This window comes from Triticum dicoccoides, chromosome 1B (genome assembly GCF_002162155.2).
Source record: "Triticum dicoccoides isolate Atlit2015 ecotype Zavitan chromosome 1B, WEW_v2.0, whole genome shotgun sequence".
Taxonomy (NCBI): domain Eukaryota; kingdom Viridiplantae; phylum Streptophyta; class Magnoliopsida; order Poales; family Poaceae; genus Triticum; species Triticum dicoccoides.
In genome coordinates, this window is record NC_041381.1 from 192,222,768 (window position 1) to 192,248,439 (window position 25,672).

The 25,672-nt window shown below is 39.5% G+C and overlaps 2 protein-coding genes and 5 long non-coding RNA genes across 10 annotated transcripts in view; all 7 read right to left on the minus strand.

Moving 5' to 3' along the window:
• Positions 1-25,672, minus strand: part of LOC119327815 — a 36,062-nt gene that overhangs the window by 6,327 nt on the left and 4,063 nt on the right. The gene's annotated exons all lie outside the window — the stretch shown is intronic.
• On the minus strand, positions 4,309-5,729 carry LOC119327838. The gene is made up of 5 exons (XR_005158728.1): positions 5,495-5,729; positions 5,251-5,356; positions 5,054-5,101; positions 4,906-4,973; positions 4,309-4,720 (listed from the first exon to the last, which is right to left on the minus strand). It is a non-coding gene; the product is annotated as an uncharacterized LOC119327838 (long non-coding RNA).
• Positions 6,022-12,988, minus strand: LOC119327831. The gene is made up of 10 exons (XR_005158726.1): positions 12,531-12,988; positions 12,337-12,397; positions 12,079-12,176; positions 9,732-9,837; positions 9,546-9,593; positions 9,398-9,465; positions 9,158-9,212; positions 7,905-8,002; positions 7,022-7,766; positions 6,022-6,837 (listed from the first exon to the last, which is right to left on the minus strand). It is a non-coding gene; the product is annotated as an uncharacterized LOC119327831 (long non-coding RNA).
• On the minus strand, positions 9,975-11,242 carry LOC119327845. Its single transcript, XR_005158730.1, has 3 exons — positions 10,439-11,242; positions 10,234-10,294; positions 9,975-10,073 (listed from the first exon to the last, which is right to left on the minus strand). It is a non-coding gene; the product is annotated as an uncharacterized LOC119327845 (long non-coding RNA).
• LOC119327805 lies at positions 13,726-14,624 on the minus strand. Its single transcript, XM_037600893.1, has 3 exons — positions 14,429-14,624; positions 14,171-14,268; positions 13,726-14,032 (listed from the first exon to the last, which is right to left on the minus strand). Exons 1-3 carry the CDS (start codon positions 14,486-14,488, stop codon positions 13,885-13,887), a joined length of 306 nt encoding a protein of 101 aa, XP_037456790.1. The 5' UTR covers positions 14,489-14,624; the 3' UTR covers positions 13,726-13,884.
• On the minus strand, positions 15,704-17,615 carry LOC119327789 (transcription factor MYB3R-5-like). Of its 2 annotated transcripts, XM_037600885.1 has the most exons (6): positions 16,716-17,615; positions 16,522-16,582; positions 16,267-16,361; positions 16,023-16,128; positions 15,826-15,873; positions 15,704-15,745 (listed from the first exon to the last, which is right to left on the minus strand). In XM_037600885.1, the coding sequence occupies exons 1-5, from the start codon at positions 16,748-16,750 to the stop codon at positions 15,865-15,867; spliced, it is 306 nt and encodes a 101-aa protein (XP_037456782.1). In that variant the 5' UTR covers positions 16,751-17,615; the 3' UTR covers positions 15,704-15,745; positions 15,826-15,864. The 2 variants fall into 2 exon arrangements, with proteins under 2 accessions (XP_037456782.1, XP_037456775.1); XM_037600878.1 differs by lacking the exons at positions 15,704-15,745; positions 15,826-15,873 and having other exon boundaries at positions 15,895-16,128.
• LOC119327824 lies at positions 17,914-25,380 on the minus strand. The gene is made up of 23 exons (XR_005158725.1): positions 25,080-25,380; positions 24,887-24,947; positions 24,629-24,726; positions 24,385-24,490; positions 24,188-24,235; positions 24,040-24,107; positions 23,800-23,854; positions 22,764-22,824; positions 22,506-22,603; positions 22,262-22,367; positions 22,065-22,112; positions 21,917-21,984; positions 20,868-21,731; positions 20,675-20,735; positions 20,416-20,512; positions 20,172-20,277; positions 19,975-20,022; positions 19,827-19,894; positions 18,812-19,650; positions 18,618-18,678; positions 18,360-18,457; positions 18,116-18,221; positions 17,914-17,966 (listed from the first exon to the last, which is right to left on the minus strand). It is a non-coding gene; the product is annotated as an uncharacterized LOC119327824 (long non-coding RNA).

Here is a 25,672-nt window from a genome sequence, read left to right on the forward strand (position 1 = left end):
TCTTCTGGATCCTCCCAGCGACGCGTGGTGAGGAAGAGAATGGCCTCTGCAGGAGTGCCTCGCCAGAGCAGGAGATGCAGCGGGCCTGGGACGGTTTTTGGCACCGGATCGATCCACTGGTGCCTGTCGGCGTCGCCTAGGGTGCAACACTCCGCCCGGCTTCCTCCCGTCGATGGCACGACGACCCACTGCTCCAATGGCTGCGGTGGCTCGTGCTCCTCCTCGCCGCGTCTCCTCCGTGTGCGGCGCCGACGGACTGACCGCTGCCTTGCCGCATCTCTCCCTCCACTCTTTTCTTCTCCTCCCCTGGCACTCTCTCACTTTCCTCTCTATCTCTCTCTCTCACAGAGGAAACTGCCGGCCGCCGCAGTGAGCTCGTCGGATCCACAGCCCCATGCCGCCTAGCGACCAGATCCGCCCGGATGTGTCCATGTACGGACAACGCGAGTGCGGCGAGCTCGGCAGGGAGAGCAGCGGCGACGAGCTCGGTGGCGGGAGAAGAACGACGAGGAGGGGAGGAGGGGAACACAGCGTCGGAGGAACGAAGGAGAGGGGCGTGAGCGCGAGGGGGCGACGGGGGCGGAGGCGAGGACGGGAGGAGGAGAATAGGGTTACACACGGGCGTGCGGCCTTTTATGCGCCAGCCTGTGAAAAGACGATAATGCCCTCGGTGGAGCATGAGATTTACAGGCGGTGGCACAGCAAGGGTGGACACTATTCATTGTAGCAGTGTTTGCTATTGATCCGACGGCCAGGACCTCTCCATCTCATGATCCAACGGCCAGTATCGGTCCACCCGGAGATCCAACGGCCAGGACGCGCTCGGGGAGACAATCCGACGGCCCAGAATCGAAACGGCTGAGGAGGCTTCATTTGTGTCCACAATCTAACAATGAGATGCTAATGAAGAGCACGTACACGACACACTGAACTAACAGAAATGGCAGAAAAAACACCACCACTTTCGACCCAATAAAACACATGCTAGCACAGCCCCCGTCAGCTGACCGATGAGCAAAGAGCAATAACTCATTTTTACATCATTGACCAAAGTTATCTCATGTGAAATTCAAAACAAATAATTCATATGCTATTCTCGAGTGGAAGCGGGGTGGACATACGAAGACACGAAGACAAACAGATTATATTCAACGCTACCAATTTTGCTATCGTCGCTAGGTTCGGCTGGATGGCTACCAATTTCTCCCCCATCACCCCGCATAGCTGCACTCGAACACCGAGGAGAATCGGATTTTGGCTCTCGGACCAGAATGAGGTGGCTGCTCTTCATCTAAAATGAATTGAATCAAAAAGGGGAAAAGGGGATGCACGGGCCTACACAGTGCCTTACTTGTCGTATGCTGAAGTCAGCTACGCACGAGCCTACAGAGTGCCTTCCTGGTCGTGCGACGAAGTCAGCTCCTCCCCTCCCTCACACACACACACACACTCTTAGAAGCTCACCCCCTCTAGAAAATGACACAACTGAAAAGGACACCCTACATGGGTCGGAGTCCAAACAAGGAGTGCGCGACCCGCGACCTGAATAAAAAGACCAACGGCAAATAAACCCGACACCACTCGCGAGTGATAGACAAATGAGGTAGCCACAAAAATTCAACCTAAAGCCAAATAAAAAACGGATGACTGATTTTTAAGTGTATATTTTAGCAGAGAAGAACATCGGTGCTAACAAGATTTAAGAAACCAGCGAGATTAACTTAGGAGAAGGGACGGGACAAATTCTAACAACAATTACACTTGCTAGATTTTTCATAGCAAGGAAGGATGCATCTCATAGCCTGAATCACATGCTTCGACATTATGTGAAGATTCACTATTCAATTAGGACAGAGTAATTTTTATCCACATTCTATGGCAAACAATACAAAGGAGGTAACTGCGGCTCCCTCCACATTTTTGCATCCGGGCTTGAGACAGGCAAAGGCAGTGTTAAACCACAACAATACAAAAACACAAGTTATACAACACCAATCATTCAGCAAAGCATACAGGCCACACCGTCAAGCAAATGCAATACACACATGGTCACACAAGCACACACCCAATCAAGCACTTGCACACAATCAACACAAAAGAAACAGACATAGATACGGACACATCACACACACAATGTAGCACTTGCACACAAGAAACAGACTCCCTCCACATTTTCACATCGGGCTTGGGACCGGTAGAGGCAGTGTTAAGCCACAACAACCAATCATTCAGCAAAGCATACAAGCCACACAAACAGTCAAGCCACACACAGTCATTGTCAAAATACAATACTCACACAGTCACACATCACAGTCAAATGCACAATATTCACACAATCACACACACACAGTCAAACACACAGTAACGCATCACAGTCAAATGCAATATTCACACACAGTCAAACACACAGTGACACACACAGACAGTCAAGCCACATACACAAGAGAGTCAAGCCACACAAAGTCGGACACACACAGAATGGAGCGCTTGCACACAAGAAACAGAAATAGATAGTGGCACAAACAGAAAGCAAATACATGAAAGACCGAAGTAAACTCGGAAAGCTATAAAGAAATACCAGAACCTGAATGACTAAACTGATTTCTCTCGAGGCGAGAGGGTGATTCAGATCTTCGTTCCTAAAAACGATTAGAGGTTGATTAGGTTGATTAAGCGATTATCTTCAACACTACCCACAAGTTTGTAGGACTATGAACAGAAAAGAAAAGTTAAATGTGTTCTTGTTCTACTTACTAGAGAAAGCAAGGCATGTAACATGAGCAAAATTCTTATAGAAAATCTAGCTAAGGTAAGCCATTCATACCTAAAAAATTATATGTTTCAAGTTGACAACAGTGATTGCCTCTCATCGCTTCCAAGCCGATGGCTAGCCTGAAATGGCATGAGCAACTTAAAATGTGAGTGACCACAATGCAAATGATTTATTCTTGAAAGCAAGAAAAGTAGCTTACCTCATGAGCAGCACCAACAGTCATATTAGAAAAGAAGATTTAGATGACCTATGATGTAATAAGCATCATATGAGTCAAAAATACTTGGGAATCAGTTTATGATCAAAGTTATCAAGGAATCAAGGATTCAGTCAGACAAACTGATCAAAATTCATAATCCGGCCATTTGAAAGGATAGAAACTTACTGATGATTTTGTGTATCTTGTAACTCCAATAATCCACTTGGTTTTGTCGTCTTTGACTTTAGCTATAGGTGAGAAGAACCGAAGAACAAATAGAAGTACCCGATTTTTGCAATGTTCAAATGTGTGGTACATGTTATGATGTGCAGGAAAGAATGAGGAAGTGGCAGGGGCTAGGAATCTGGTAACAAGGAGGGCCAAGGCTAGGCTACATTATCCCAATAAGATGCAAGTTGTTTGACGGTACCTTCTAGGAAGAACTTTTGCTATTTCTGCCCATCTATTCCCATATACCTGATGGGCATTAATCAGTGCATGTTCCTCCTCAATAGTGCAAGCTTCTCTCTGTATGTATGAATTCAAAATCAGCTTCATATTTACCAATCAGCTCTTCACATAACTAGTGTGTTTCTAAATTAGTAAACATTCCCTGTTTGTCTTGCACAAAGGGGGAAATGCAAAATACAATCCATAAACCATAAAAATAAAGCAATCAAAAGAATACCTCTCTTGACATTTCTTGCCTATATGTCCACCTTGCAATGAGTCCATTTTGTTGGTCCATACTACATTTTGAGCACAAATATCAGGTGCCAATAGGTAGTTATGGATACAGCGCATCTAAAAACAGAATTAGCAAAATTTGGCTAAATAAAAGTTTTGGGACTGTCGCAAAATGTAAAGAACGTAAATATACCTGCATTGTATGCAAACCCAACCCATCAGCATCACGTCTAGATCTACATGGCTGTACGTTAAATACTTAGAAAAGCGTTATTCCAGTGACTGGACAACAATAATACAAAAAAGAGTATGGTATCCACATAAGACATAATCAGAACAAAGTTTAGAAAAAAGAATAGTGTTAGATCTGTTCAAATTCAACAAACAACAATTAATCCTGACATATAAAACACAATTTATACAAACCACACCGTCAAGCAAATGCAATACACGCATGGTCACACAAGCACACACCCAATCAAGCACTTGCACACAATCAAGACAAAAGAAACAGACATAGATACGGACACATCACACACACAGTCACACACACAATGTAGCACTTGCACACAAGAAACAGACTCCCTCCACATTTTCACATCCGGGCTTGGGACCGGCAGAGGCAGTGTTAAGCCACAACAACCAATCATTCAACAAAGCATACAAGCCACACACACACAGTCAAGCCACACACAGTCATTGTCAAAATACAATACTCACACATTCACACATCACAGTCAAATGCACAATATTCACACAATCACACACACACAGTCAAACACACAGTAACGCATCACAGTCAAATGCAATATTCACACACAGTCAAACACACAGTGACACACACAGACAGTCAAGCCACACACACAAGAGAGTCAAGCCACACAGTCAGACACACACAGAATGGAGCGCTTGCACACAAGAAACAGAAATAGATAGGGGCACAAACAGAAAGCAAATACATGAAAGACCGAAGTAAACTCAGAAAGCTATAAAGAAATACCAGAACCTGAATGACTAGATTGATTTCTCTCGAGGCGTGAGGGTGATTCAGATCTTCGTTCCTGAAAATGATTAGAGATTGATTAGGTTGATTAAGCGATTATCTTCAACACTACCCACACGTTTGTAGGACTATGAACAGAAAAGAAAAGTTATATGTGTTCTTGTTCTACTTACTAGAGAAAGCAAGGCATGTAACATGAGCAAAATTCTTATAGAAAATCTGGCTAAGGTAAGCCATTCATACCTAAAAAATTATACATTTCAAGTTGACAACAGTGATTGCCTCTCATCACTTCCAAGCCGGTGGCTAGCCTGAAATGGCATGAGCAACTTAAAATGTGAGTGACCACAATGTAAATGATTTATTCTTGAAAGCAAGAAAAGAAGCTTACCTCATGAGCAGCACCAACAATCATATTAGAAAAGAAGATTTAGATGACCTGTGATGTAATAAGCATCATACGAGTCAAAAAAATTTGGGAATCAGTTTATGATCAAAGTTATCAAGGAATCAAGGATTCAGTTTAAAACAAGTCAGACAAACTGATCAAAACTCATAATCCGGCCATTTGAAAGGATAGAAACTTACCGATGATTTTGTGTATCTTGTAACTCCAATAATCCACTTGATTTTGTTGCCTCTGACTTTAGCTATAGGTGAGAAGAACCTAAGAACAAATAGAAGTACCCGATTCCTGCAATGTTCATATGTGTGGTACTAGTTATGATGTGCAGGAAAGAATGAGGAAGTGGCAGGGGCTAGGAATCTGGTAACAAAGAGGGCCAAGGCTAGGCTACATTATCCCAATAAGATGCAAGTTGTTTGACGGTACCTTCTAGAAAGAACTTTTGCTATTTCTGCCCATCTATTCCCATATACCCGATAGGCATTAATCAGTGCATGTTCCTCCTCAATAGTCCAAGCTTCTCTCTGTATGTATGAATTCAAAATCAGCTTAATATTTACCAATCAGCTCTTCACATAACCAGTGTGTTTCTAGATTAGTACACATTCCCTGTTTGTCTTGCACAAAGGGGGAAATGCAAAATACAATCCATAAACCATAAAAATAAAACAATCAAAAGAGTACCTCTCTTGAGACCATTTTGTTGGTCCATATTGCATTTTTTGAGCACAAATATCAGGTGCCAATAGGTAGTTATGGATACAGCGCATCTAAAAACAGAATTAGCAAAATTTGGCTAAATAAAAGTTTTGGGACTGTCGCAAAATGTAAAGAACGTAAATATACCTGCATTGTATGCAAACCTAACCCATCAGCATCATGTCTAGATCTACATGGCTGTACCTTAAATACTTAGAAAAGCGTTATTCCAGTGATTGGACAACAATATTACAAAAAAGAGTATGGTATCCACATAAGACATAATCACAAAAAAGTTTAGAAAAAAGAATAGTGTTAGATCTGTTCAAATTCAACAAACAACAATCAATCCTGACATATAAAACACAAGTTATACAAACCACACCGTCAAGCAAATGCAATACACGCATGGTCACACAAGCACACACCCAATCAAGCACTTGCACACAATCAAGACAAAAGTAACAGACATAGATACAGACACAACACACACACAGTCACACACATAATGTAGCACTTGCACACAAGAAACAGACTCCCTCCACATTTTCACATCCGGGCTTGGGACCGGCAGAGGCAGTGTTAAGCCACAACAACCAATCATTCAGCAAAGCATACAAGCCACACACACAGTCAAGCCATACACAGTCATTGTCAAAATACAATACTCACACAGTCACACATCACAGTCAAATGCACAATATTCACACAATCACACACACAGAGTCAAACACACAGTAACGCATCACAGTCAAATGCAATATTCACACACAGTCAAACACACAGTGACACACACAGACAGTCAAGCCACACACACAAGAGAGTCAAGCCACATAAAGTCGGACACACACAGACAGTCAAGCCACACACACAAGAGAGTCAAGCCACACAAAGTCGGACACACACAGAATGGAGCGCTTGCACACAAGAAACAGAAATAGATAGGGGCACAAACAGAAAGCAAATACATGAAAGACCGAGGTAAACTCAGAAAGCTATAAAGAAATACCAGAACCTGAATGACTAAACTGATTTCTCTCGAGGCGGGAGGGTGATTCAGATCTTCGTTCCTAAAAACGATTAGAGGTTGATTAGGTTGATTAAGCGATTATCTTCAACACTACCCACAAGTTTGTAGGACTATGAACAGAAAAGAAAAGTTAAATGTGTTCTTGTTCTACTTACTAGAGAAAGCAAGGCATGTATCATGAGCAAAATTCTTATAGAAAATCTGCCTAAGGTAAGCATTCATACCTAAAATCGCTTCCAAGCCGGTGGCTAGCCTGAAATGGCATGAGCACCTTAAAATGTGAGTGACCACGATGTGAATGATTTATTCTTGAAAGCAAGAAAAGTAGCTTACCTCATGAGCAGCACAAGCAGTCATATTAGAAAAGAAGATTTAGATGACCTGTGATGTACTCCCTCCATACGATTATGTAAGGTGTATTATTTTCAGCACGGTGACCAAGGCACGAAATTATAGACATGTTAGGACTGAAATACCCTTGGCAAATTTGTTGATTAGTGGTAAGTAAATCAATTAGTCCAGGAAAGTAAGAGATGCATGCAATCGACAGAGAGATACTTTCCTTCTTTTGCTAAAGGAGAGATACAGACAATCAGGAGAGGGATACTTTCCATTTTTCTAGATGTCTAATAAGGGAATTATGAGGAATTAGAAGAAATGCACCTTACATTATGGAATTTTATCAAAAAATAAATACACCTTATATAAAGGAATGGAGGGAGTAATAAGCATCATATGAGTCAAAAATACTTGGGAATCAGTTTATGATCAAAGTTATCACGGAATCAAGGATTCAGTTCAAAACAAGTCAGACAAACTGATCAAAATTCATAATCCGCCCATTTGAAAGGATAGAAACTTACCGATGATTTTGTGTATCTTGTAACTCCAATAATCCACTTGGTTTTGTCTTCTTTGACTTTACCTATAGGTGAGAAGAACCTAAGAACAAATAGAAGTACCCGATTCCTGCAATGTTCAAATGTGTGGTACACGTTATGATGTGCAGGAAAGAATGAGTAGGTGGCAGGGGCTAGGAATCTGGTAACAAAGAGGGCCAAGGCTAGGCTACATTATCCCAATAAGATGCAAGTTGTTTGACGGTACCTTCTAGGAAGAACTTTTGCTATTTCTGCCCATCTATTCCCATATACCCGATGGGCATTAATCAGTGCATGTTCCTCCTCAATAGTCCAAGCTTCTCTCTGTATGTATGAATTCAAAATCAGCTTCATACTTACCAATCAGCTCTTCACATAACCAGTGTGTTTCTAGATTAGTAAACATTCCCTGTTTGTCTTGCACAAAGGGGGAAATGCAAAATACAATCCATAAACCATAAAAATAAAACAATCAAAAGAGTACCTCTCTTGACATGTCTTGCCTATATGTCCACCTTGCAATGAGACCATTCTGTTGGTCCGTACTGCATTTTTTGAGCACAAATATCAGGTGCCAATAGGTAGTGATGGATACAGCGCATCTAAAAACAGAAATAGCAAAATTTGGCTAAATAAAAGTTTTGGGACTGTCGCAAAATGTAAAGAACGTAAATATACCTGCATTGTATGCAAACCCAACCCATCAGCATCATGTCTAGATCTACATGGTTGTACCTTAAATACTTAGAAAAGCGTTATTGCAGTGACTGGACAACAATAATACAAAAAAGAGTATGGTATCCACATAGGACATAATCACAAAAAAGTTTAGAAAAAAGAATAGTGTTAGATTTGTTCAAATTCAACAAACAACAATCAATCCTGACATATAAAACACAAATTATACAAACCACACCGTCAAGCAAATGCAATACACGCATGGTCACACAAGCACACACCCAATCAAGCACTTGCACACAATCAAGACAAAAGAAACAGACATAGATACGGACACATCACACACACAATGTAGCACTTGCACACAAGAAACAGACTCCCTCCACATTTTCACATCCGGGCTTGGGACCGTCAGAGGCAGTGTTAAGCCACAACAACCAATCATTCAGCAAAGCATACAAGCCACACACACAGTCAAGCCACACACAGTCATTGTCAAAATACAATACTCACACAGTCACACACCACAGTCAAATGCACAATATTCACACAATCACACACACAGAGTCAAACACACAGTAACGCATCACAGCCAAATGCAATATTCACACACAGTCAAACACACAGTGACACACACAGACAGTCAAGCCACACACACAAGAGAGTCAAGCCACACAAAGTCGGACACACACAGAATGGAGCGCTTGCACACAAGAAACAGAAATAGATAGGGGCACAAACAAAAAGCAAATACATGAAAGACCGAAATAAACTCAGAAAGCTATAAAGAAATACCAGAACCTGAATGACTAAACTGATTTCTCTCGAGGCGGGAGGGTGATTCAGATCTTCGTTCCTAAAAATGATTAGAGGTTGATTAGGTTGATTAAGCGATTATCTTCAACACTACCCACAAGTTTGTAGGACTATGAACAGAAAAGAAAAGTTAAATGTGTTCTTGTTCTACTTACTAGAGAAAGCAAGGCATGTATCATGAGCAAAATTCTTATAGAAAATCTAGCTAAGGTAAGCCATTCATACCTAAAAAATTATACGTTTCAAGTTGACAACAGTGATTGCCTCTCATCGCTTCCAAGCCGGTGGCTAGCCTGAAATGGCATGAGATACTTAAAATGTGAGTGACCACAATGTAAATGATTTATTCTTGAAAGCAAGAAAAGTAGCTTACCTCATGAGCAGCACCAACAGTCATATTAGAAAAGAAGATTTAGATGACCTGTGATGTAATAAGCATCATATGAGTCAAAAATACTTGGGAATCAGTTTATGATCAAAGTTATCAAGGAATCAAGGATTCAGTCAGACAAACTGATCAAAATTCATAATCCGGCCATTTGAAAGGATAGAAACTTACCGATGATTTTGTGTATCTTGTAACTCCAATAATCCACTTGGTTTTGTCGTCTTTGACTTTAGCTATAGGTGAGAAGAACCTAAGAACAAATAGAAGTACCCGATTCCTGCAATGTTCAAATGTGTGGTACACGTTATGATGTGCAGGAAAGAATGAGGAAGTGGCAGGGGCTAGGAATCTGGTAACAAGGAGGGCCAAGGCTAGGCTACATTATCCCAATAAGATGCAAGTTGTTTGACGGTACCTTTTAGGAAGAACTTTTGCAATTTCTGCCCATCTATTCCCATATACCTGATGGGCATTAATCAGTGCATGTTCCTCCTCAATAGTCCAAGCTTCTCTCTGTATGTATGAATTCAAAATCAGCTTCATATTTACCAATCAGCTCTTCACATAACCAGTGTGTTTCTAAATTAGTAAACATTCCCTGTTTGTCTTGCACAAAGGGGGAAATGCAAAATACAATCCATAAACCATAAAAATAAAACAATCAAAAAAATACCTCTCTTGACATTTCTTGCCTATATGTCCACCTTGCAATGAGACCATTTTGTTGGTCCATACTACATTTTGAGCACAAATATCAGGTGCCAATAGGTAGTTATGGATGGTAGTTATGGATACAGTGCATCTAAAAAAAGAAGTAGCAAAATTTGGCTAAATAAAAGTTTTGGGACTGTCACAAAATGTAAAGAACGTAAATATACCTGCATTGTATGCAAACCCAACCCATCAGCATCACGTCTAGATCTACATGGCTGTACGTTAAATACTTAGAAAAGCGTTATTCCAGTGACTGGACAACAATAATACAAAAAAGAGTATGGTATCCATATAAGACATAATCACAAAAAAGTTTAGAAAAAAGAATAGTGTTAGATCTGTTCAAATTCAACAAACAACAATTAATCCTAACATATATAACACAATTTATACAAACCACACCGTCAAGCAAATGCAATACACGCATGGTCACACAAGCACACACCCAATCAAGCACTTGCACACAATCAAGACAAAAGAAACAGACATAGATACAGACACATCACACACACAGTCACACACACAATGTAGCACTTGCACACAAGAAACAGACTCCCTCCACCTTTTCACATCCGGGCTTGGGACCGGCAGAGGCAGTGTTAAGCCACAACAACCAATCATTCAGCAAAGCATACAAGCCACACACACAGTCAAGCCATACACAGTCATTGTCAAAATACAATACTCACACAGTCACACACCACAGTCAAATGCACAATATTCACACAATCACACACACAGAGTCAAACACACAGTAACGCATCACAGTCAAATGCAATATTCACACACAGTCAAACACACAATGACACACACAGACAGTCAAGCCACACACACAAGAGAGTCAAGCCACACAGTCAGACACACACAGAATGGAGCGCTTGCACACAAGAAACAGAAATAGATAGGGGCACAAACAGAAAGCAAATACATGAAAGGCCGAAGTAAACTCAGAAAGCTATAAAGAAATACCAGAACCTGAATGACTAAACTGATTTCTCTCGAGGCGTGAGGGTGATTCAGATCTTCGTTCCTGAAAATGATTAGAGATTGATTAGGTTGATTAAGCGATTATCTTCAACACTACTCACACGTTTGTAGGACTATGAACAGAAAAGAAAAGTTATATGTGTTCTTGTTCTACTTACTAGAGAAAGCAAGGCATGTAACATGAGCAAAATTCTTATAGAAAATCTGGCTAAGGTAAGCCATTCATACCTAAAAAATTATACGTTTCAAGTTGACAACAGTGATTGCCTCTCATCACTTCCAAGCCGGTGGCTAGCCTGAAATGGCATGAGCAACTTAAAATGTGAGTGACCACAATGTAAATGATTTATTCTTGAAAGCAAGAAAAGAAGCTTACCTCATGAGCAGCACCAACAATCATATTAGAAAAGAAGATTTAGATGACCTGTGATGTAATAAGCATCATACGAGTCAAAAATAGTTGGGAATCAGTTTATGATCAAAGTTATCAAGGAATCAAGGATTCGGTTTAAAACAAGTCAGACAAACTGATCAAAACTCATAATCCGGCCATTTGAAAGGATAGAAACTTACCGATGATTTTGTGTATCTTGTAACTCCAATAATCCACTTGGTTTTGTTCCCTCTGACTTTAGCTATAGGTGAGAAGAACCTAAGAACTAATAGAAGTACCCGATTCCTGCAATGTTCAAATGTGTGGTACACGTTATGATGTGCAGGAAAGAATGAGGAAGTGGCAGGGGCTAGGAATCTGGTAACAAAGAGGGCCAAGGCTAGGCTACATTATCCCAATAAGATGCAAGTTGTTTGACGGTACGTTCTAGGAAGAACTTTTGCTATTTCTGCCCATCTATTCCCATATACCCGATGGGCATTAATCAGTGCATGTTCCTCCTCAATAGTCCAAGCTTCTCTCTGTATGTATGAATTCAAAATCAGCTTCATATTTACCAATCAGCTCTTCACATAACCAGTGTGTTTCTAGATTAGTAAACATTCCCTGTTTGTCTTGCACAAAGGGGGAAATATAAAATACAATCCATAAACCATAAAAATAAAACAATCAAAAAAGTACCTCTCTTGACATGTCTTGCCTATATGTCCACCTTGCAATGAGACCATTTTGTTGGTCCATACTGCATTTTTTTAGCACAAATATCAGGTGCCAATAGGTAGTTATGGATACAGCGCATCTAAAAACAGAAGTAGCAAAATTTGGCTAAATAAAAGTTTTGGGACTGTCGCAAAATGTAAAGAACGTAAATATACCTGCATTGTATGCAAACCCAACCCATCAGCATCATGTCTAGATCTACATGGTTGTACCTTAAATACTTAGAAAAGCATTATTCCAGTGATTGGACAACAATAATACAAAAGAGTATGGTATCCACATTCATAATCACAAAAAAGTTTAGAAAAAAGAATAGTGTTAGATCTGTTCAAATTCAACAAACAACAATCAATCCTGACATATAAAACACAAGTTATACAAACCACACCGTCAAGCAAATGCAATACACGCAGGTCACACAAGCACACACCCAATCAAGCACTTGCACACAATCAAGACAAAAGAAACAGACATAGATACGGACACATCACACATACAGTCACACACACAATGTAGCACTTGCACACAAGAAACAGACTCCCTCCACATTTTCACATCCGGGCTTGGGACCGGCAGAGGCAGTGTTAAGCCACAACAACCAATCATTCAGCAAAGCATACAAGCAACACACACACACAGTCAAGCCACACACAGTCATTGTCAAAATACAATACTCACACAGCCACACATCACAGTCAGATGCACAATATTCACACAATCACACACACAGAGTCAAACACACAGTAACGCATCACAGTCAAATGCAATATTCACACACAGTCAAACACACAGTGACACACACAGACAGTCAAGCCACACACACAAGAGAGTCAAGCCACACAAAGTCGGACACACAGAGAATGGAGTGCTTGCACACAAGAAACAGAAATAGATAGGGGCACAAACAGAAAGCAAATACATGAAAGACCGAGGTAAACTCCGAAAGCCATAAATAAATACCAGAACCTGAATGACTAAACTGATTTCTCCCGAGGCGGGAGGGTGATTCAGATCTTCGTTCCTGAAAACGATTAGAAGTTGATTAGGTTGATTAAGCGATTATCTTCAACACTACCCACAAGTTTGTAGGACTATGAACAAAAAAGTAAAGTTAAATGTGTTCTTGTTCTACTTACTAGAGAAAGCAAGGCATGTATCATGAGCAAAATTCTTATAGAAAATATGGCTAAGATAAGCCATTCATAGCTAATAAATTATATGTTTCAAGTTGACAACAGTGATTGCCTCTCATCGCTTCCAAGCCGGTGGCTAGCCTGAAATGGCATGAGCAACTTAAAATGTGAGTGACCACGATGTAAATGATTTATTCTTGAAAGCAAGAAAAGTAGCTTACCTCATGAGCAGCACCAACAGTCATATTAGAAAAGAAGATTTAGATGACATGTGATGTAATAAGCATCATATGAGTCAAAAATACTTGGGAATCAGTTTATGATCAAAGTTATCAAGGAATCAAGGATTCAGTTTAAAACAAGTCAGACAAACTGATCAAAATTCATAATCCGGCCATTTGAAAGGATAGAAACTTACCAATGATTTTGTGTATCTTGTAACTCCAATAATCCACTTGGTTTTGTCTTCTTTGACTTTAGCTATAGGTGAGAAGAACCTAAGAACAAATAGAAGTACCCGATTCCTGCAATGTTCAAATGTGTGGTACACGTTATGATGTGCAGGAAAGAATGAGGAGGTAGCAGGGGCTAGGAATGTGGTAACAAAAAGGGCCAAGGCTAGGCTATATTATCCCAATAAGATGCAAGTTGTTTGACGGTACCTTCTAGGAAGAACTTTTGCTATTTCTGCCCATCTATTCCCATATACCTGATGGGCATTAATCAGTGCATGTTCCTCCTCAATAGTCCAAGCTTCTCTCTGTATGTATGAATTCAAAATCAGCTTCATATTTACCAATCAGCTCTTCACATAACCAATGTGTTTCTAGATTAGTAAACATTCCCTATTTGTCTTGCACAAAGGGTGAAATGCAAAATACAATCCATAAACCATAAAAATAAAACAATCAAAAGAGTACCTCTCTTGACATGTCTTGCCTATATGTCCACCTTGCAATGAGACCATTTTGTTGGTCCATACTGCATTTTTTGAGCACAAATATCAGGTGCCAATAGGTAGTTATGGATACAGCGCATCTAAAAACAGAAGTAGCAAAATTTGGCTAAATAAAAGTTTTGGGACTGTCGCAAAATGTAAAGAACGTAAATATACATGCATCGTATGCAAACCCAACCCATCAGCATCATGTCTAGATCTACATGGTTGTACCTTAAATACTTAGAAAAGCGTTATTCCAGTGACTGAACAACAATAATACAAAAAAGAGTATGGTATCCACATAAGACATAATCACAAAAAAGTTTAGAAAAAAGAATAGTGTTAGATCTGTTCAAATTCAACAAACAGCAATCAATCCTGACATATAAAACACAAGTTATACAAACCACACCGTCAAGCAAATGCAATACACGCATGGTCACACAAGCACACACCCAATCAAGCACTTGCACACAATCAAGACAAAAGAAACAGACATAGATACGAACACATCACACACACAGTCACACACACAATGTAGCACTTGCACACAAGAAACAGACTCCCTCCACATTTTCACATCCGGGCTTGGGACCGGCAGAGGCAGTGTTAAGCCACAACAACCAATCATTCAGCAAAGCATACAAGCCACACACACACAGTCAAGCCACACATAGTCATTGTCAAAATACAATACTCACACAGTCACACATCACAGTCAAATGCACAATATTCACACAAACACACACACAGAGTCAAACACACAGTAACGCATCACAGTCAAATGCAATATTCACACACAGTCAAACACACAGTGACACACACAGACAGTCAAGCCACACACACAAGAGAGTCAAGCCACACAAAGTCGGACACACACAGAATGGAGAGCTTGCACACAAGAAACAGAAATAGATAGGGGCACAAACAAAAAGCAAATAAATGAAAGACCGAAATAAACTCAGAAAGCTATAAAGAAATACCAGAACCTGAATGACTAAACTGATTTCTCTCGAGGCGGGAGGGTGATTCAGATCTTCGTTCCTAAAAATGATTAGAGGTTGATTAGGTTGATTAAGCGATTATCTTCAACACTACCCACAAGTTTGTAGGACTATGAACAGAAAAGAAAAGTTAAATGTGTTCTTGTTCTACTTACTAGAGAAAGCAAGGCATGTATCATGAGCAAAATTCTTATAGAAAATCTGGCTAAGGTAAGCCATTCATACCTAAAAAATTATACGTTTCAAGTTAACAACAGTGATTGCCTCTCATCGCTTCCAAGCCGGTGGCTAGCCTGAAATGGCATGAGCAACTTAAAATGTGAGTGACCACAATGTAAATGATTTATTCTTGAAAGCAAGAAAAGTAGCTTACCTCATGAGCAGCACCAACAGTCATATTAGAAAAGAAGATTTAGATGACCTCTGATGTAATAAGCATCATATGAGTCAAAAATACTTGGGAATCAGTTTATGATCAAAGTTATCAAGGAATCAAGGATTCAGTTTAAAACAAGTCAGACAAACTGATCAAAACTCATAATCCGGCCATTTGAAAGGATAGAAACTTACCGATGATTTTGTGTATCTTGTAACTCCAATAATCCACTTGGCTTCATCGTCTTTGACTTTAGCTATAGGTGAGAAGAACCTAAGAACAAATAGAAGTACCCGATTCCTGCAATGTTCAAATGTGTGGTACACGTTATGATGTACAGGAAAGAATGAGGAAGTGGCAGGGGCTAGGAATCTGGTAACAAAGAGGGCCAAGGCTAGGCTACATTATCCCAATAAGATGCAAGTTGTTTGACGGTACGTTCTAGGAAGAACTTTTGCTATTTCTGCCCATCTATTCCCATCCCGATGGGCATTAATCAGTGCATGTTCCTCCTCAATAGTCCAAGCTTCTCTCTGTATGTATGAATTCAAAATCAGCTTCATATTTACCAATCAGCTCTTCACATAACCAGTGTGTTTCTAGATTAGTAAACATTCCCTATTTGTCTTGCACAAAGGGGGAAATGCAAAATAGAATCCATAAACCATAAAAATAAAACAATCAAAAGAGTACCTCTCTTGACATGTCTTGCCTATATGTCCACCTTGCATTGAGACCATTTTGTTGGTCCATACTGCATTTTTTGAGCACAAATATCAGGTGCCAATAGGTAGTTATGGATACAGCGCATCTAAAAACAGAAGTAGCAAGATTTGGCTAAATAAAAGTTTTGGGACTGTCGCAAAATGTAAAGAACGTAAATATACCTGCATTGTATGCAAACCCAACCCATCAGCATCATGTCTAGATCTACATGGCTGTACCTTAAATACTTAGAAAAGCGTTATTCCAGTGACCGGACAACAATATTACAAAAAAGAGTATGGTATCCACATAAGACATAATCACAAAAAAGTTTAGAAAAAAGAATAGTGTTAGATCTGTTCAAATTCAACAAACAACAATCAATCCTGACATATAAAACACAAGTTATACAAACCACACCGTCAAGCAAATGCAATACACGCATTGTCACACAAGCACACACCCAATCAAGCACTTGCACACAATCAAGACAAAAGAAACAGACATAGATACGAACACATCACACACACAGTCACACACACAATGTAGCACTTGCACACAAGAAACAAACTCCCTCCACATTTTCACATCCGGGCTTGGGACCGGCAGAGGCAGTGTTAAGCCACAACAACCAATCATTCAGCAAAGCATACAAGTCACACACACACAGTCAAGCCACACATAGTCATTGTCAAAATACAATACTCACACAGTCACACATCACAGTCAAATGCACAATATTCACACAATCACACACACAGAGTCAAACACACAGTAACGCATCACAGTCAAATGCAATATTCACACACAGTCAAACACACAGTGACACACACAGACAGTCAAGCCACACACACAAGAGAGTCAAGCCACACAAAGTCGGACACACACAGAATGGAGCGCTTGCACACAAGAAACAGAAATAGATAGGGGCACAAACAGAAAGCAAATACATAAAAGACCGAGGTAAACTCAGAAAGCTATAAAGAAATACCAGAACCTGAATGACTAAACTGATTTCTCTCGAGGCGGGAGGGTGATTCAGATCTTCGTTCCCGAAAACGATTAGAGGTTGATTAGGTTGATTAAGCGATTATCTTCAACACTACCCACAAGATTGTAGGACTATGAACAGAAAAGAAAAGTTAAATGTGTTCTTGTTCTACTTACTAGAGAAAGCAAGGCATGTATCATGAGCAAAATTCTTATAGAAAATCTGGCTAAGGTAAGCCATTCATACCTAAAAAATTATACGTTTCAAGTTGACAATAGTGATTGCCTCTCATCGCTTCCAAGTCGGTGGCTAGCCTGAAATGGCATGAGCAACTTAAAATGTGAGTGACCACAATGTAAATGATTTATTCTTCAAAGCAAGAAAAGTAGCTTGCCTCATGAGCAGCACCAACAGTCATATTAGAAAAGAAGATTTAGTTGACCTGTGATGTAATAAGCATCATATGAGTCAAATATACTTGGGAATCAGTTTATGATCAAAGTTATCAAGGAATCAAGGATTCAGTTTAAAACAAGTCAGACAAACTGATCAAAATTCATAATCTGGCCGTTTAAAAGGATAGAAACTTACCGATGATTTTGTGTATCTTGTAACTCCAATAATCCACTTGGTTTTGTCTTCTTTGACTTTAGCTATAGGTGAGAAGAACCTAAGAACAAATAGAAGTACCCGATTCCTGCAATGTTCAAATGTGTGGTACACGTTATGGTGTGCAGGAAAGAATGAGGAGGTGGCAGGGGCTAGGAATCTGGTAACGAAGAGGGCCAAGGCTAGGCTACATTATCCCAATAAGATGCAAGTTGTTTGATGGTACCTTCAGGGAAGAACTTTTGCTATTTCTGCCCATCTATTCCCATATATCCGATGGGCATTAATCAGTGCATGTTCCTCCTCCATAGTCCAAGCTTCTCTCTGTATGTATGAATTTAAAATCAGCTTCATATTTACCAATCAGCTCTTCACATAACCAGTGTGTTTCTAGATTAGTAAACATTCCCTATTTGTCTTGCACAAAGGGGGAAATGCAAAATACAATCAATAAACCATAAAAATAAAACAATCAAAAGGGTACCTCTCTTGACATGTCTTGCCTATATGTCCACCTTGCAATGAGACCATTTTGTTGGTCCGTACTGCATTTTTTGAGCACAAATATCAGGTGCCAATAGGTAGTTATGGATACAGCGCATCTAAAAACAGAAGTAGCAAAATTTGGCTAAATAAAAGCTTTGGGACTGTCGCAAAATGTAAAGAACATAAATATACCTGCATTGTATGCAAACCCAACCCATCAGCGTCATGTCTAGATCTACATGGTTGTACCTTAAATACTTAGAAAAGCGTTATTCCAGTGACTGGACAACAATAATACAAAAAAGAGTATGGTATCCACATAAGATAATCACAAAAAAGATTAGAAAAAAGAATAGTGTTAGATCTGTTCAAATTCAACAAACAACAATCAATCCTGACATATAAAACACAAGTTATACAAACCACACCGTGAAGCAAATGCAATACACGCATGGTCACACAAGCACACACCCAATCAAGCACTTGCACACAATCAAGACAAAAGAAACAGAGATAGATACGCACACATCACACACACAGTCACACACACAATGTAGCACTTGCACACAAGAAATAGACTCCCTCCACATTTTCACATCCGGGCTTGGGACCGGCAGAGACAGTGTTAAGCCACAACAACCAATCATTCAGCAAAGCATACAAGCCACACACACACAGTCAAGCCACACACAGTCATTGTCAAAATACAATACTCACACAATCACACAGCACAGTCAAATGCACAATATTCACACAATCACACACACAGAGTCAAACAAACAGTAACGCATCACAGTCAAATACAATATTCACACACAGTCAAACACACAGTGACACACACTGACAGTGAAGCCACACACAAGAGCGTCAAGCCACACAAAGTCGGACACACACAGAATGGAGCGCTTGCACACAAGAAATAGAAATAGATAGGGGCACAAACAGAAAGCAAATACATGAATAAAGAAATCAGAACCTGAATGATTAAACTGATTTCTCTCGAGGTGGGAGGGTGATTCAGATCTTCGTTCCTGAAAACGATTAGAGGTTGATTAAGCAATTATCTTCAACACTACTCACAAGTTTGTAGGACTATGAACAGAAAAGAAAAGTCAAATGTGTTCTTGTTCTACTTACAAGAGAAAGCAAGGCATGTATCATGAGTAAAATTCTTATAGAAAATCTGGCTAAGGTAAGCCATTCATACCTAAAAAATTATACATTTCAAGTTGACAACAGTGATTGCCTCTCATCGCTTCCAAGCCGGTGGCTAGCCTGAAATGGCATGAGCAACTTAAAATGTGAGTGACCACGATGTAAATGATTTCTTCTTGAAAGCAAGAAAAGTAGCTTACCTCATGAGCAGCACCAAAAGTCATATTAGAAAAGAAGATTTAGATGACCTGTGATGTAATAAGCATCATATGAGTCAAAAATACTTGGGAATCAATTTATGATCAAAGTTATCAAGGAATCTAGGATTCAGTTTAAAACAAGTCAGACAAACTGATCAAAATTCATAATCCGGCCATTTGAAAGGATAGAAACTTACCGATGATTTTGTGTATCTTGTAACTCCAATAATCCACTTGGTTTTGTCGTCTTTGACTTTAGCTATAGGTGAGAAGAACCTAAGAACAAATAGAAGTACCCGATTCCTGCAATGTTCAAATGTGTGGTACACGTTATGATGTGCAGGAAAGAATGAGGAAGTGGCAGGGGCTAGGAATCTGGTAACAAAGAGGGCCAAGGCTAGGCTACATTATCCCAATAAGATGCAAGTTGTTTGACGGTACCTTCTAGGAAGAACTTTTGCTATTTCTGCCCATCTATTCCCATATACCCGATGGGCATTAATCAGTGCATGTCCTCCTCAATTGTCCAAGCTTCTCTCTGTATATGTATGAATTCAAAATCAGCTTCATATTTACCAATCAGATCTTCACATAACCAATGTGTTTCTAGATTAGTAAACATTCCCTGTTTGTCTTGCACAAAGGGGCAAATGCAAAATACAACCCATAAACCATAAAAATAAAACAATCAAAAGAGTACCTCTCTTGACATTTCTTGCCTATATGTCCACCTTGCATTGAGACCATTTTGTTGGTCCATACTGCATTTTTTGAGCACAAATATCAGGTGCCAATAGGTAGTTATGGATACAGCCCATCTAAAAACAGAAGTAGCAAAATTTGGCTAAATAAAAGTTTTGGGACTGTCACAAATGTAAAGAACGTAAATATACCTGCATTGTATGCAAACCCAACCCATCAGCATCATGTCTAGATCTACATGGATGTACCTTAAATACTTAGAAAAGCGTTATTCCAGTGACTGGACAACAATAATACAAAAAAGAGTATGGTATCCACATAAGACATAATCACAAAAAAGTTTAGAAAAAAGAATAGTGTTAGATCTGTTCAAATTCAACAAGCAACAATCAATCCTGACATATAAAACACAAGTTATACAAAGCACACCGTCAAGCAAATGCAATACACGCATGGTCACACAAGCACACACCCAATCAAGCACTTGCACACAATCAAGACAAAAGAAACAGACATAGATACGGACACATCACACACACAGTCACACACAATGTAGCACTTGCACACAAGAAACAGACTCCCTCCACATTTTCACATCCGGGCTTGGGACCGGCAGAGGCAGTGTTAAGCCACAACAACCAATCATTCAGCAAAGCAGACAAGCCACACACACAGTCAAGCCACACACAATCATTATCAAAATACAATACTCACACAGTCACACATCAGTCAAATGCACAATATTCACACAATCACACACACAGAGTTAAACACACAGTAACGCATCACAATCAAATGCAATATTCACACAAAGTCAAACACACAGTGACACACACAGACAGTCAAGCCACACACACAAGAGAGTCAAGCCACACAAAGTCAGACACACACAAAATGGAGCGCTTGCACACAAGAAACATAAATAGATAGGGACACAAACAGAAAGCAAATACATGAAAGACCGAAGTAAACTCAGAAAGCTATAAAGAAATACCAGAACCTGAATGACTAAACTGATTTCTCTCGAGGCGTGAGGGTGATTCAGATCTTCGTTCCTGAAAACGATTAGAGGTTGATTAGGTTGATTAAGCGATTATCTTCAACACTACCCACAAGTTTGTAGGACTATCAACAGAAAAAAAAAGTTAAATGTGTTCTTGTTCTACTTACTAGAGAAAGCAAGGCATGTAACATGAGCAAAATTCTTATAGAAAATCTGGCTAAGGTAAGCCATTCATACCTAAAAAATTATACGTTTCAAGTTGACAACAGTGATTGCCTCTCATTGCTTCCAAGCCGGTGGCTAGCCTAAAATGGCATGAGCAACTTAAAATGTGAGTGACCACAATGTAAATGATTTATTCTTGAAAGCAAGAAAAGTAGCTTACCTCATGAGCAGCACCAACAATCATATTAGAAAAGAAGATTTAGATGACCTGTGATGTAATAAGCATCATATGAGTCAAAATTACTTGGGAATCAGTTTATGATCAAAGTTATCAAGGAATCAAGGATTCAGTTTGAAACAAGTCAGACAAAATGATCAAAATTCATATTCCGGCCATTTGAAAGGATAGAAACTTACCGATGATTTTGTATATCTTGTAACTCCAATAATCCACTTGGTTTTGTCTTCTTTGACTTTAGCTATAGGTGAGAAGAACCTAAGAACAAATAGAAGTACCCGATTCCTGCAATGTTCAAATGTGTGGTACATGTTATGATGTGCAGGAAAGAATGAGGAAGTGGCAGGGGCTAGGAATCTGGTAACAAAGAGGGCCAAGGCTAGGCTACATTATCCCAATAAGATGCAAGTTGTTTGACGGTACCTTCTAGGAAGAACTTTTGCTATTTCTGCCCATCTATTTCCATATACCCGATGGGCATTAATCAGTGCATGTTCCTCCTCAATAGTCCAAGCTTCTCTCTGTATGTATGAATTCAAAATCAGCTTCATATTTATCAATTAGCTCTTCACATAACCAGTGTGTTTCTAGATTAGTAAACATTCCCTGTTTGTCTTGCACAAAAGGGGAAATGCAAAATACAATCCATAAACCATAAAAATAAAACAATCAAAAGAGTACCTCTCTTGACATTTCTTGCCTATATGTCCACCTTGCAATGAGACCATTTTGTTGGTCCATACTGCATTTTTTGAGCACAAATATCAGATGCCAATAGGTTTTTGAGCACAAATATCAGGTGCCAATAGGTAGTTATGGATACAGCGCATCTAAAAACAGAAGTAGCAAAATTTGGCTAAATAAAAGTTTTGGGACTGTCGCAAAATGTAAAGAACGTAAATATACCTGCATTGTATGCAAACCCAACCCGTCAGCATCATGTCTAGATCTACATGGATGTACCTTAAATACTTAGAAAAGCGTTATTCCAGTGACTGGACAACAATAATACAAAAAAGAGTATGGTATCCACATAAGACATAATCACAAAAAAGTTTAGAAAAAAGAATAGTGTTAGATCTGTTCAAATTCAACAAACAACAATCAATCCTGACATATAAAACACAAGTTATACAAACCACACCATCAAGCAAATGCAATACACGCATGGTCACACAAGCACACACCCAATCAAGCACTTGCACACAATCAAGACAAAAGAAACAGACATAGATACAGACACATCACACACACAGTCACACACACACAATGTAGCACTTGCACACAAGAAACAGACTCCCTCCACATTTTCACATCCGGGCTTGGGACCGGCAGAGGCAGTGTTAAGCCACAACAACCAATCATTCAGCAAAGCAGACCAGCCACACACACAGTCAAGCCACACACAGTCATTGTCAAAATACAATACTCACACAGTCACACATCAGTCAAATGCACAATATTCACACAATCACACACACAGAGTCAAACACACAGTAACGCATCACAATCAAATGCAATATTCACACACAGTCAAACACACAGTGACACACACAGACAGTCAAGCCACACACAAGAGAGTCAAGCCACACAAAGTCAGACACACACAGAATGGAGCGCTTGCACACGAGAAAAAGAAATAGATAGGGGCACAAACAGAAAGCAAATACATGAAAGACCGAGGTAAACTCAGAAAGCTATAAAGAAATACCAGAACCTGAATGACTAAACTGATTTCTCTCGAGGCGTGAGGGTGATTCAGATCTTCGTTCCTGAAAACGATTAGAGGTTGATTAGGTTGATTAAGCGATTATCTTCAACACTACCCACAAGTTTGTAGGACTATGAACAGAAAAGAAAAGTTAAATGTGTTCTTGTTCTACTTACTAAAGAAAGCAAGGCATGTAACATGAGCAAAATTCTTATAGAAAATCTGGCTAAGGTAAGCCATTCATACCTAAAAAATTATACGTTTCAAATTGACAACAGTGATTGCCTCTCATTGCTTCCAAGCCGGTGGCTAGCCTGAAATGGCATGAGCAACTTAAAATGTGAGTGACCACAATGTAAATGATTTATTCTTGAAAGCAAGAAAAGTAGCTTACCTCATGAGTAGCACCAACAATCATATTAGAAAAGAAGATTTAGATGACCTGTGATGTAATAAGCATCATATGAGTCAAAAATACTTGGGAATCAGTTTATGATCAAAGTTATCAAGGAATCAAGGATTCAGTTTGAAACAAGTCAGACAAAATGATCAAAATTCATATTCCGGCCATTTGAAAGGATAGAAACTTACCGATGATTTTGTGTATCTTGTAACTCCAATAATCCACTTGGTTTTGTTTTCTTTGACTTTAACTATAGGTGAGAAGAACCTAAGAACAAATAGAAGTACCCGATTCCTGCAATGTTCAAATGTGTGGTACATGTTATGATGTGCAGGAAAGAATAAGGAAGTGGCAGGGGCTAGGAATCTGGTAACAAAGAGGGCCAAGGCTAGGCTACATTATCCCAATAAGATGCAAGTTGTTTGACGGTACCTTCTAGGAAGAACTTTTGCTATTTCTGCCCATCTATTCCCATATACCCGATGGGCATTAATCAGTGCATGTTCCTCCTCAATAGTCCAAGCTTCTCTCTGTATGTATGAATTCAAAATGAGCTTCATATTTACCAATCAGCTCTTCACATAACCAGTGTGTTTCTAGATTAGTAAACATTCCCTGTTTGTCTTGCACAAAGGGGGAAATGCAAAATACAATCCATAAACCATAAAAATAAAACAATCAAAAGAGTACCTCTCTTGACATGTCTTGCCTATATGTCCACCTTGCAATGAGACCATTTTGTTGGTCCATACTGCATTTTTTAGCACAAATATCAGGTGCCAATAGGTAGTTATGGATACAGCGCATCTAAAAACAGAAGTAGCAAAATTTGGCTAAATAAAAGTTTTGGGACTGTCGCAAAATGTAAAGAACGTAAATATACCTGCATTGTATGCAAACCCAACCCATCAGCATCATGTCTAGATCTACATGGTTGTACCTTAAATACTTAGAAAAGCGTTATTCCAGTGACTGGACAACAATAATACAAAAAAGAGTATGGTATCCACATAAGACATAATCACAAAAAAGTTTAGAAAAAAGAATAGTGTTAGATCTGTTCAAATTCAACAAACAACAATCAATCCTGACATGTAAAACACAAGTTATACAAACCACACCGTCAAGCAAATGCAATATTCACACACAATCACACACATAGTCAAGCCATACACACACAGTCAAGCCACACACATATTCACCATCAAGCCACACACAATCTCACACACACAGTCAAGCCCATTCACAGAGTCAAGCCACACACACAATCAAGCCACACACATAATCAAGCCACACACACAAAGTCAAGCCAGTCACACACACAGAATGGAGCGCTCGCACACAAGAAACAAGGATAGATAGGGGCACAAAGAGAAAGCTAATACATGCAAAACTAAAGTAAACCCAGAAAACTATAAAGAAATTCTAGAACTTGAATGAGTAAATTGATTTCTCTAGAGAGGTGAGGGTGATTCA